This window comes from Panthera uncia, chromosome B4 (assembly GCF_023721935.1).
Source record: "Panthera uncia isolate 11264 chromosome B4, Puncia_PCG_1.0, whole genome shotgun sequence".
Taxonomy (NCBI): Eukaryota; Metazoa; Chordata; class Mammalia; order Carnivora; family Felidae; genus Panthera; species Panthera uncia.
Genome location: NC_064809.1, coordinates 105,710,674 through 105,723,334, shown reverse-complemented (window position 1 = coordinate 105,723,334; position 12,661 = coordinate 105,710,674). Strand labels below are relative to the sequence as shown.

The 12,661-nt window shown below is 34.0% G+C and overlaps 1 protein-coding gene across 1 annotated transcript; it reads right to left on the bottom strand.

The window, feature by feature from the left end:
• Positions 1-287: 287 nt before the first annotated feature.
• NTS (neurotensin) lies at positions 288-12,332 on the bottom strand. Its single transcript, XM_049626034.1, has 4 exons — positions 12,144-12,332; positions 9,824-9,885; positions 3,210-3,434; positions 288-607 (listed from the first exon to the last, which is right to left on the bottom strand). The coding sequence occupies exons 1-4, from the start codon at positions 12,223-12,225 to the stop codon at positions 455-457; spliced, it is 522 nt and encodes a 173-aa protein (XP_049481991.1). The 5' UTR covers positions 12,226-12,332; the 3' UTR covers positions 288-454.
• Positions 12,333-12,661: the final 329 nt, after the last annotated feature.

Sequence of the window (12,661 nt, the reverse complement as noted above, 5' to 3'; positions counted from 1 at the left end):
TGAGTTTGAGCCCAGCATCGGGCTCTGTGCTGTCAGTCCAGAGCCTGGAGCCTGCTTCAGGTTCTGTGTCTCCCTCTGTCTCTACCCCTCCCCCGCTCACCCTCTGTCTCTATCAAAATAATGAATAAATGTTAATTTTTTTTTTAAAAAATGTCCAACATTTTGACTGTTTAAACAAACCACTAAGTGCTTTGCAAAATTACAACACATTCTTTATGTGACTTAATTAATATCTACTCCAATTATACACAACACATTATCATGCTCAAGATCTAGATTTATTTTAAAACATTTAGTCCAATTTATATTAATGCAGAAAAATCACATCCAATAAACCACGATTGTAAGAAGAGACACAATAGTTGTGTACTGTCACATTACCACACAAGTATAACTTGATATTTAAGTGAAGGATTATGAATCACAATCACATATAAATAAAATATTTATCGTCTCAGTAGTAGTAAGAACCTCTTTTGAGTATGTAGGGTCTTCTAGGTTTATTCTCATATAGCTGACGTTTCAGAATGTAAGGGATTTTTCTCTTTATAACTTCTTCCTTTTCATTTTTGTCATTTCCAGCATCAAGAACATCCTCCTGAATTAACTGCAAGAGAGGCAGAATATGAATCAAACTTACATGTGGCATGTCTTTCAGGGTATTTTGCTACATTTCATCTCATTTGCTATTCAGACAGTAAGACATACATGGATAAGATATATGAGGTTTAAAACAATTAAATGTTTTGTCCAAGGACAGATGACTGTCAACTGACTGAGACGGGATGAGAACGTGGTTTTTCCGATTCTCTGTTCAAGGCCATACACTGATACCTCCAACTGAAGCAACATACCTAGTACATCTTCGAGTATGTTTGAGGCTTTAATTTATGATAGAGAGACTAAAATGTTAAGAAAATATATCATAAATCACAACACACATAGAGTTTTGAATTCAGTAAGTCATGTTTGGCCTTAAAAGGCAATAGGATTTTATATTTCTTGAAGTTAATTACTGACTTGTCTTGAAAGCCATTCCAAAGATCCATTTCTCAGTCTCAGAGAGAGGATTGTTTGCTCTGCTTAGCTTAGTTGTAGAAATTAACACATGTGAAACAGTAAAGGTCTCTTTAGATTGTGGTGCCTAATAATTAGAAGCAAATTCAGATTCAGTAACGTTAGGGAGTTCATCTCCATGTAGAATCTTACCAAATTTCATTAAATATGCCACATTCTAACATTAGTTCTGAATACTTCTTTCTGGTATAGTTGCGATTCACAAATTTCAGCTAGCAGAAAATATTTAGAAATCTTCCCAGAATTTTGCACATAATTTATATGAAATTTTAAAAAATGTTCAAGATAAAAATTGTATTTGTACTTGTGATTATCCTCTAAACTTTAGGGTCATTATAAGAAAAACTAACAGGAGGTTAAGTTTTTAATTTTAATGCATATGAACTGAATCCTATCACCAAGTACTTTATTTCAACCCACAGCTATTCAGTTTCAGAGAAGGAAAACGAACTACCGTTAGACAACCTAATTTCTTAATTGCATGTTTGTCTGTGAACATAATCTATAATTTGTAGTATGTTCTGAATGATATTATAGTTTTTGTTTTAAATCACTCAATGACATTTAAAATAGCAAAAGTTCTAATCTTATGAGCACCTGATTTGTGTGTATAATAGTTTATTGAGTTGTTGTTTTTAATCCCTGGATAAATAGCACACAATTGACATTTCCCTATGTTAAAATTAGCATTTTCCAAGTTTTATTGACTTAAACAATATTTTGAAGACTAAGTTATTTAGCTGGAATTAGAATTAAGAGATGAGTAGTAAATTAAACCTAGCTTTTTTGGTCTTTCATCTAGAAAACATCTTTTTGTCTGCAAGTTAGAATAAACTCTAGAAGTTCTGTCTTGCATTTCTTTTCCACAAGGTATTTTTGTGATAGTCGTGTATAGGGATTGTTATATTAGCAGCAAAGACACCCTCACTGTCCCAATGTTGGTGTTAACCCAAAATATAAAAGATGAAGCAAATCTCTCTTAGAGATTAATATGAGAGAAATGGTTTCCTTGTTGGGAAATTTATTTATTTACTTACCTATTTAAATGTTTATTCAAGAGAGAGAGCGAGGATAAAAGAAGAGGCAGAGACAGAGAATCTCAAGCAGGCTCTGAGTTATCAGCAGAGAGCCCAATATGGGGCTCAAACTCAGAACTCACAAAACATGAACCAAAATCAAGAGTCGGAGGCTCAAGCACCTGAGCCACCCAGGTGCCTCCCCACCTTTGTTGGGAATTTTTTTTTTTCTTTAAAGCATTTTCATTTCTGCGGCACCTGGGTGGCTCAGTTGGTTGGACGTCCAACTTTGACTCACGTCTGATCTCACCCTTCATGAGGTTGAATCCGGCGTAGGGCTCTGTCCTGACAGCTCAGAGCCTGGAGCCCCCTTAAAGATTCTGTCTCCCACTCACTCTGTGTCTCTCTCTCTCAAAAATAAATAAACATTTAAAAATAAATAAAAAAATAAAGCATTTCATTTCTCTTTCCCTCCTTCAAACTAACAAATATTCTAAAACCAAAGGCAATAAATCACTAGCATGGCCTTAAATACAACCGACTCATCCACTACTTAAGTGTAGTTGTGTATAATGGATTTGGCTGTCTTGGCTGTTAGTGGACCTAATTTAGATGCTAAAGATGCCTGAAATCCACGTATTCAACTGAAATAGGAATATATACATATATGGATTTTTTCCAGTTTTATCTGCTTAATATATTCAAATACAAATCGAAACTTTGTGTTTTATGTTTTGTGTTTGTTTATAGATAATACACATGACTTTGTGTTTCTAAGAACACATTTTGAGTCCTTAAATTTTGTAGGCACACCACCGCCACAAATTGCCTGAGTATGCCATTCATTTAAGCACAATAAAAGCATGTGGATCAAATCTGCCTTAGGATATTACTCCCCCCTTTTAAGACTGAAGTAATAATATTTTGCCAAACTCCAAATATTTGAAGGACACTTTGAAGATCTGAAGGAATGTTAACCTCAACACATGGTTTATTCTTCTTTAAAATTTGTAAGTCTTCCTGTTATGATAATGATCGCAGTGAAAAAAAAAATCAGTACAAATGAGAGCTAACTAGTATAACGATAATTATATTCATATTTTGTTTTTGCTTTACCTCCCAGTGTTGAAAGGCCCTGCTGTGGCAGATTTTTTGGAGCTGGTATATTGTCAACATCGCTTCCAAGCTAAAGCCGTCTAAGGCAGTGGGAAATTTCCTTCTTGTAATAAGCTCGTCTTCTTGAAGCTCCCCTGTTTCCTCAGCTTGGCTGTTCAGGTTATTTACAAAACTGCAAACATTTAGAAGGGTCATTTTCCAAGAAGAAACACCTGCTTTATTGGTCTGAAATATAGAAAAAAAACAGGTACTTAAATTTTTTAAAAGTAGGTAATTAAATCTTGTATCATATGGATAAGAAATGAATTTCCATTGCGCGAAGCCATTACATTTTAGGGCCTCATTGTTACTCCAGCCTAATAAACACACTGTTATTAGTTTAGTAACTTTATATCACAGAATTGATTAGTGCCAATTCCTCATACATGCTATTTTTTAAAAATGTAATACAGTTATACACAGGCACACATACATAAGCAAAGCAAAAATTTTGAAATAATAGTGAGTGTAAATGTGTAAATATATATGTATACATCACAGATAAGATTTTAAAAACAGCATCTCTACCAGAGTTTAGTGTCTAATGGAGCATGGACTATGAGGATATTAATAGATTTGCACAATTACAATAATGTAGGGTCACTAATCTATTCCATACATTGATAATTCTCATAAACAGCAACACAGCTGATCAATTTATTTATTCGCAAATAATAATATTTTCTAGAATTACTATTTTTTTCTAATAAGATAGGGTCTGAAACCACTATTTTCATCAATAATTTTCCTGTGTGCCAATAGTAATAAACAAGGAAACATAAGGAGTTAGGAGAAACTAAATGTGAAATAAGAAAAAATAACAAAAATTGCAAAGGGCGTAGATGAAGGAAAGCATACACTTTTCTTAAAGACACACACACACACACACACACACACACACACACACGTGAATGACCACACAACCACGATGGGAAGATTCAATAAAAATACTATCATATGTCAACTCTCTCTGAATTATTCCCCAACTGTAATGCAATTGCAAATCAAAGTTCCAATTTGGAAAATATGGGAAGACTGGAATTTGGCGGTGGGGATTTGGCAAAGTAATTATAATGTTAATTTGGAAGTATGAATGTGTGAGCATAAGCAAGAAGATTTGGAAAACTAAAAATGTAATGAGGAGGAACTTACTCTACCAGTTATTGAAATTTATTTTAAAGACTCAGTAATCAAAGGAGAGAATTAATAAAACAAGAGTAAACATTAAACCCAACAAAGAAAATGTAATATCCCCCAAATTAGTCCAAGTACAAATGAGTTTATAGCATACAGCAAAGTTTGCATTTGAAATCCTTGGGACAGTAGGCTATCAGGAAACCTGGACTTACATCTACTTATAACTCTATTGACATATAGTAGTCTAACAATATGCAGATGGGTTAAATATAAGTAAAAATAAAATAATGTGTAAATTATACAGAATTTACTCTATAAACCTAGATTATTAAGCAAATATCCAAACCATGATCCACAAAATAAAGGATAACTTTAAACACATAAATGTGTAAAACATCTCTGGAAAATTAACAGCCTGAACTAACACCAGAAGCAAGCTATATGTAAAAGCTGCCACAAATATTAATATCCTTAACACAGGTAGAGCTCTTCAAAAAGAAACTGTTGAATCCACAAATTTAAAAAAATAATAAAAATAAAAATTTTAAACCTTGGATAAATGATATAAGTAAACAAGTCACAGATCACTCATCAAAGAAGAAATATGTGGAAAGAATTTGGCCACCATCAGCTCAGAAGACTTTCAAAGGCTAGGTACATTTGTTGGTGTAGTTATAGGGACATGGAGAAACAGACACTTCCTTTTCTAAATATTTGTTGATCTGGGTGTAGATTGTTATAACTTTTTGAAGGATGTACTGCATTAAAATTGAAAATGTGCACACCCTTTGATTAAGCTTTTATCCTAAGAACATGCAAATATATGAGTATAAAGATATTTACTTACAAATATTATTACGATATATAATAATGTAATATACAGTGGTTTTAACCAGCTTGGAAATACTTTCAACTATGCTCCTTGAATAAGATTTTCCAGCCATTGCTTAAACTTTTCTGCTATGGGAAACTTAGAGACAACATGCTCCATTCCATTACCTGGCAGCAATGCCTTATATTATACCAATTAATGGAATACCTTAATTTTACATTTTCTTCTTCTTTTTATTTTTTAAATATTTATTTATTTTTGAGAGAGACAGAGTGAGCACAGGGGAGGGGCAGACAGAGAGGGAGACACAGAATCTGCAGCAGGCTCCAGGCTCTGAGCTGACAGCGAGAAACCATGAGATCATGACCTGAGCCTGAGTCCCATGCTTAACTGACTGAGCCCCTAATGGAGGGCTTTTTAAAGTGTACTTCTTAGAACACTAGTTCTGCACTCACTGTTTTTTTTTTTTTTTAATTTTTTTTTCAACGTTTTTTATTTTTATTTTTGGGACAGAGAGAGACAGAGCTTGAACGGGGGAGGGGCAGAGAGAGAGAGGGAGACACAGAATCGGAAACAGGCTCCAGGCTCTGAGCCATCAGCCCAGAGCCTGACGCGGGGCTCGAACTCACGGACCGTGAGATCGTGACCTGGCTGAAGTCGGAGGCTTAACCGACTGCGCCACCCAGGCGCCCCTGCACTCACTGTTTTTAAAAGAGTTCCACTGTCAAGTAAATTGGAAAACTTGAATTTAAAGGAAATGTAAAGATTTCTTGAACGTAGGTATCCTCAGAGCCTTTTACTTGCAAATATTCATTGTAACTTTCTAATGGAGTCAATGCAGTGTCAAGAGTTTCCCAAACTAATTTGACCACAGAAAGCTTTATTCATAAAGTCCAGTCAGGACTAATGTTATCTGATTCTTTCTTTTCTTTCTTTCTTTCTTTCTTTCTTTCTTTCTTTCTGAGGAAACTGAATTAATCATCTCATTTCTTTCTGCTAGTTAAAATAGTCACTACATGACTCAATAATACGATTATTTAAAGTCACATTAAAAGCACAGCTGAGAAAGTATGACTGACTGAAGAATGTGTAAGTAGATAGACATCATGTATTTGAGAACATTTTGTGTAAGGTCTCAACCATTTCATTCAGAAAAATGGTAAAGACTCTCTTTCCTAGAATCAGGCTCTTCTAAGTCCACTTCTTGACTAGGTCCCAACCTCAGGCTCAGTCCTTAATCCACTTAGCCCAGTTTTAGCAAGAATCTTGCTGAGCCTGTTTACTGCAAATGCCTCACCCATGGTATCTGATCACCCTAGATATCTGATCAAATATCAGATACTTGATGAAATTTCTGGCCCTAATATCACAATCTTGTGTCTTCTAGCAAGACTCCTTCTAGCCTTAATGTTTCCTCTTATTCCATCCACTGACCCCCACTCTGCTTCTTGGCTATAAAGGCACACTTGCCATTGTTGTATTTGGAATTGAGCCCAGTCTCTGCAAAACTCCCATTTCAGTAATTCCTCTTGAATAAAGTCTTCCCTATTATGTTTAGCTAGTGTCATAATCTTTCTTTAACAATAAACATTCTACTTATTACATTATTTTATACAAATTTTTATAATAGACCTAAGCCTGTAGATAAGAAATTTAGAATATCATCTCTTCTTTTCAAGATAAGGAAAATGAGAATATTTGTGGTTCTTACTTACCATTACTTGATTTTAACTTTTTAATACTAAATAAGATTCTGGTCAAATTTTTGTTACCTAATTAAATAGGAGCTAATCCATAAGACGAAGACTTATCCCCTGTAATACACTGAACTCAGATAAGTCCAGCAAATTGTGAATTCAAGCATTTCACAGAACAGAAAATAATTAAAGTCATCTGTGGTGAAGCTCTGAAGTTTTATAGTTGAATACAAAATGTGATGGTTAATAATGGATCCTAGATTCTCACTGTTAGTTCAAAAATATTTATTAAACTCCTACTGTATACAAGGCATTAAATTTGATCATAGAAAATTACAACATTATAGCAGCTTTTTGAGATCCTGAAGAAAACATCCTATACCAGGTTCTCTTTCTGAATAGAACAATAGGAAAGTACTAGCACTGGTAATAAAGAGAACCGTATTGTGAGAAAAAAAAAAATATCTTCCACTTTTCAAGCTTTGGACTCTTCTCTCAACCTTCTGTTGCTTAAGCAAATTTTCACATTAATATTTTAATGTCTAAATAGCTTTACTTCACAAGTGAAATTCTTCACATACTTTATTTTTAAAATGGAAAGAAGAAACCTGAAGCTTTCTGAAGCTGTTCATAATGGAGTTAGTTCTACCAATATCAATTATTATTCTCTTAAATTTTTAAATGGAGTAGTTTAGTTAAAATGCTCATAAGTTTGGGGTTTCATTTGCATAGAACGCTACACACACCAAAAATCAATTGAGTCAAGGAGAAAGAAATGATAGTAGTTCTGTAAAACATAAGGAATGAGCTTTTTGTTCCCATCCTAACAGCAAAATTGAAATAATTATGCTTCTTGGTGCTTTCTCATTATAGACTGTATTTTGCTTATTTCAATTGAAAGGAGGCAATGGGATTCAATTTTCATTCCATGATCTGTTTAGAGACATATTCCAAGATTAAATAAAAGAGAAAAAATTTATTATGCCTGTATTTTTATGTATTTATTTTTTAATTATTATCATTATTATTTTTATTTTTGAAGGAGAGAGAGAGAGACAGAGCATGAGCAGGGGAGGAGCAGAGAGAGAGGGAGACACAGAACTCAAAGCGGGCTCGGCTCGAACTCACAAACCGCGAGATCATGACCTGAGCCGAAGTAGGATGCTCAACCGACTGAGCCACCCAGGCGTCCCATTTATGTATTTCTTTTTAAAAGAAAAACTAACCCACTCCATAAATTGGGATTGTTTTTCCCTTGCAACTCTAGGGAAGGAATCACAACTCTACTTTCACATTTTCACAAGGTAGCTAGCACTCTTGAAACTATACTAGCTTTCGGGGATTATTTAGGACTTTGATGTGTCTGTGTAAATTTAGAATTATGGAGGTAACATCTCTACTGTGAAATTAAGTTGTTTCCTAACCTTCCCCATTTTTAAACATAGACGATTGACTTCACCTGTCTTCCTATTTTTGGGGTGATATCACTGTCACCATTCCTCTTCTGACTGAGTATTCAACAAAGGATCCATTGTCTTAAGGTTATTATTTGGTCATTGAGGTTTAATGACTAAACTAAATCTGATCATTCCTGATATGAAAGCTATAAAATTAAGAAAATATTTGGTCTCAGTCCATTCAGCTTTTGTAGATCTGGGCAATGGTGAAAATATATGCACTTAAATTTTCCCCAAATGTCTTTTAAGGATCATAGCTGACAATGTATCTTTGTTAGATTTCCGATAATAATACCCCCACGCTCCCAAATACTATTTCCCCTTATACCCACATAATTCTACAAATATAATAGGGATTGTTGTACCTGGAATGTGCTCACTCAGTTAAGGAAGAGAAATCTGAAGTACAAGACCTGAGTTGGGGTATTGCTTCAGAAATTAGACAGAACGTCTGAGCTTTTACTTTCTTACTATAACATCTGTTGAATCCTCTGCCTTAATATCCTAGGGCTATAATAGTGATTGAACCAGGGGTCTGCCTCAATTCAAAATTTATTTTTCTTTGAGAAACATCTTTTGGTTGAGAACCCGGTTCTCTATTTCTGCCTTTAGATACCCACTAATTGACTCACTCTGGGGAAATCAGCACTGTGTGGTAGCATGGTAATCACATATATTGTAATTGTTTTTTATTCCTAAGTACAGATTGGGATCTAGGCACCTTGTTTTCAAGACCCCAAGAGAGGAATAAAAGGGTCCGGTATACAAAGTCTCAGTTGGTTCAGTAACAGCAATGAGCAGGTGTAGATGACACTTCTGTTATAGGGAGAATGTAAATCTAGGCATGGATTTGATGTAAATGTGAGATCATAAACTCCAACCCTTAAAAATAAGGAAGCAAAGGCAAGCGATGTTAACTAACCCCCTTATTTAAGATCAGATGGTTCATAAGTCACAGATGCAGGATCAGATCTCCAAGCTTCTGTTTGCCAGTCTATTGATCTTTAGGCTCTACCACATTTCTTTCATGAATTGTCATGAACTTTCATTTTTAACTTAGAACTCCATTTTACTCTTGCCAATATGACAAAAAAGGCTAAAATGTCACTTAGCTTTCATGTATACACTTAACTTGAGGCATACCCTTTGCCATACACCATGTGATAGGAATGGAAACAGGATTCCTTTAAATACATTTTCATCTCCACATAAACAATATGTGACTACTTAATTAAAGTTGCAATGTACTGATTGATAGTCACTATAATTTCTGTCCCTGTCACATCAACACCCTTAACTCTTTTGAACTCAAGGAAAATTTTCTGAAAAAGTAAATGCCTCTCTATGAACTTTTCAGTCTTGATGGGAAGTTATTAACTATAGGAAAAGGACACCGTGTTTATAATAAGAGCTTACAGGTTTTTCAATCCTTGGTTAAAGAAAAAAAGTTACCTTTGATGTATGCATATTGGTCAATAAATCTGCTTCTAATGCTTTCATTTCCTCTTCTGAATCTGAGTAAAATCAAAACCACATGTTTACTATATAATCATAGATAATTATATTGTAACCTACAGACTTTAGATTAATCCCAAAAAACTAGTCTTAGAGGCTTATTGTTTTCCTATGTATTTATTATCCTTAAAATAATATTCAAAAAATAATTATGGTTTTATTCTGGGCTAACCGGCAGCTAGAATATTAGAAGCACTTATAAGAATATAAACACATGATTTTATGCCAAGAGAACTATTGATGTATTGAAGTTGTTTAATCACTGAATCTCAGTATTAAAAAAAAAAAAGCTGATTATATCATATAATAGAGATTTCATCAAAAATGCTGGTTAATTTTTGCCAGCAATAGTTAACATATATAGACTATATGCATATTGATATTTTAAACACACTATAATGAAAAGGTGTGTGCAACAGACTTTTTCAAGACAAACCAAAAGGAATTGTTTACTGATAATTTTAGAAGAAGAAAGATACTGAGATTTAGTCAACATGAGATGCTGTTTTACAAAACATACTTTGAAAGATACGTTTTTCTACTTTAAATAAGAATTCAGAAATATGTACTTAGCTATTTAATCACAGGCTATTAAGTAAATTTGTTAAGCAAAAGTGGAGCTGTCCTTCAGTACATGTGTAGTTGTGCTGAAAATGGACTTCTGACGTTTTTTAGGATATCCATTCCAGTTTCCACTGATGAATATATTGCAGAGAGGAAAACTTTAGAGAGTACTATATATAAGCAATAGAAATAAAGTTATAGAACACCATCGCAAGATGACTTAATTCATACTCACTGATCTGTCATAAAACAAAGCAGGGGTTACAATGACTATCTTCCTTGCACTACACACTTTTATTAAAAAGAAGTGTCACACTTAGAGGAACCACTTCTTACATTGCATCTAGGAATTAAATTACACCAGAGATCTTTTTCTCCTCTTTGTTCAAGGCCAAATCTGTTTTTCAAAGGAATGACAAATCCCTTTAGCCATTTATGAGAAATGTACACCAAATTCCCTACAAATTTTGGCTTATTACATCAAGAAGTTCTAAGACTGAATGAACACAGTGTTTAATCAATAACCCAGTTTTCCTCATACACTCTCACTATACCTTTAACCTCCTGTAATAGCTAAAATCATAATTGTAGAAAATTTGCTATTTATATCATGGAAATGTTTTGCAAAGTCAGTTCAAGATCTTTTCTAGCGATCAAAAGAAATTAAAGATTTTTCGAAATAACATTTATATCTTCTGCTAGATGTAATTTCATAATTTAAATAAAATCAGCAGGAGTTTGAATTAAACATTTCATGTCATATTTATAAAATATGAAAGTATAAAACAGGTTAAATGATCTTACTGCATTTATTCCCTATGCTTTTTTTTCCACTTTGGTGTGATCATTCAATTATTTTTCAAACATTAATTGGAACATATTGCAACATTTCATGTTACTGTTTTAAATTTAAATCTTATTTTCAAGGTAAATTATTGATAGATATTGAGCAGTACATGGTCTCTCAATTATCACATGCAAAACAATCTATAGGTAAAGAATTTTTATTAATGTAAACATGCCAATTTTCCAATTACATTTTATATCAACTTAAACAGCATGCAGAAAATTAAATTAATAAGATGTTTATTTGTCACATAGACTATATAAAGTGTATTTTCAAAAAGTACTTGGAATATTTATATGTTTTTTAGAAATAATTTTCTATAAATAATGGTTCATTCATTTACTCATTAAACATCAGTTTTCACTTTGTTTGTATCTTAACATATACACACCATTCAGAAAATAATTTTGGGGAGGGAGAAGCCACTGCTTCCTAAGAGAATGACTGAGGATGAGAAAAAAGCATTTTGAATGGAATGGATTCTAACTATGGTTTTGCACTTTGACAGGCACTGCCTCTGTACTTCTCATCAGATAGTGACCAGCCTAATTTAAGTTCTACATATTTTTTTTTCCCTACTCTGGTGGTCACATTCCAAAGGGAGAGCATGAAGATTTCATTGAAATCTTTTTATTACCTTGCAGATTTAAAAAGAGAAATGAAATCTTTCAGTTTTTGTAATCATAAAGACAGAGAATGAATATATTCAGTTTCTATCACTAAAAAGCAAATACAGAATAAAGGAGAAGCTCTTCTTCCCGGCTGCATTAACATAAGTAGCAGCACAGTGTAAAAAAAAGAAAAAAGAAATCACTTCAGGGAATTGTGAAATGCAGCTGCGCTTACCTGAGCACAGACTCCAGGAGCAGAGAGCCAGAAGTATCATGCATACCAGCTGGATTTTCATTGCTGCCATCATCTTGAGCATTCTAGCAAGCCAAGTCCATAAACGTCACAGATGCTCTGAAAGGGGCTTTCTCTAGCTCTTCCTCTGCCTTCAGCTGACTTTGAAAGTGAACTATGAGAGATGCTTTGGCCATTCCCTATATATACATGTAGAAGGATGATGTCATGATAGTACAGGGATTATCTTTTCAGGATGTGCCCTCCTTCGTCTCTACCCCTCCTCTCCTCTCTCCACTTCCTCCTCCCCTTTTCCTTTGTCCCCCCCACTCTCCTCCCCCACTTCTGAACTTCAAATGAAAGTGACATCTTCCCTAATTGCTCCGGAATTCTGACGCACAGGAGTCATTCTAAAGCAATTCCATATAGAGCATACTGGAAAAAAACTTACAGGATCTCTTTTGCCCCATTTACTCTCATTCCTGACTCCAAGAAGTTGTTATCTTGATTTTGTGAGGCAA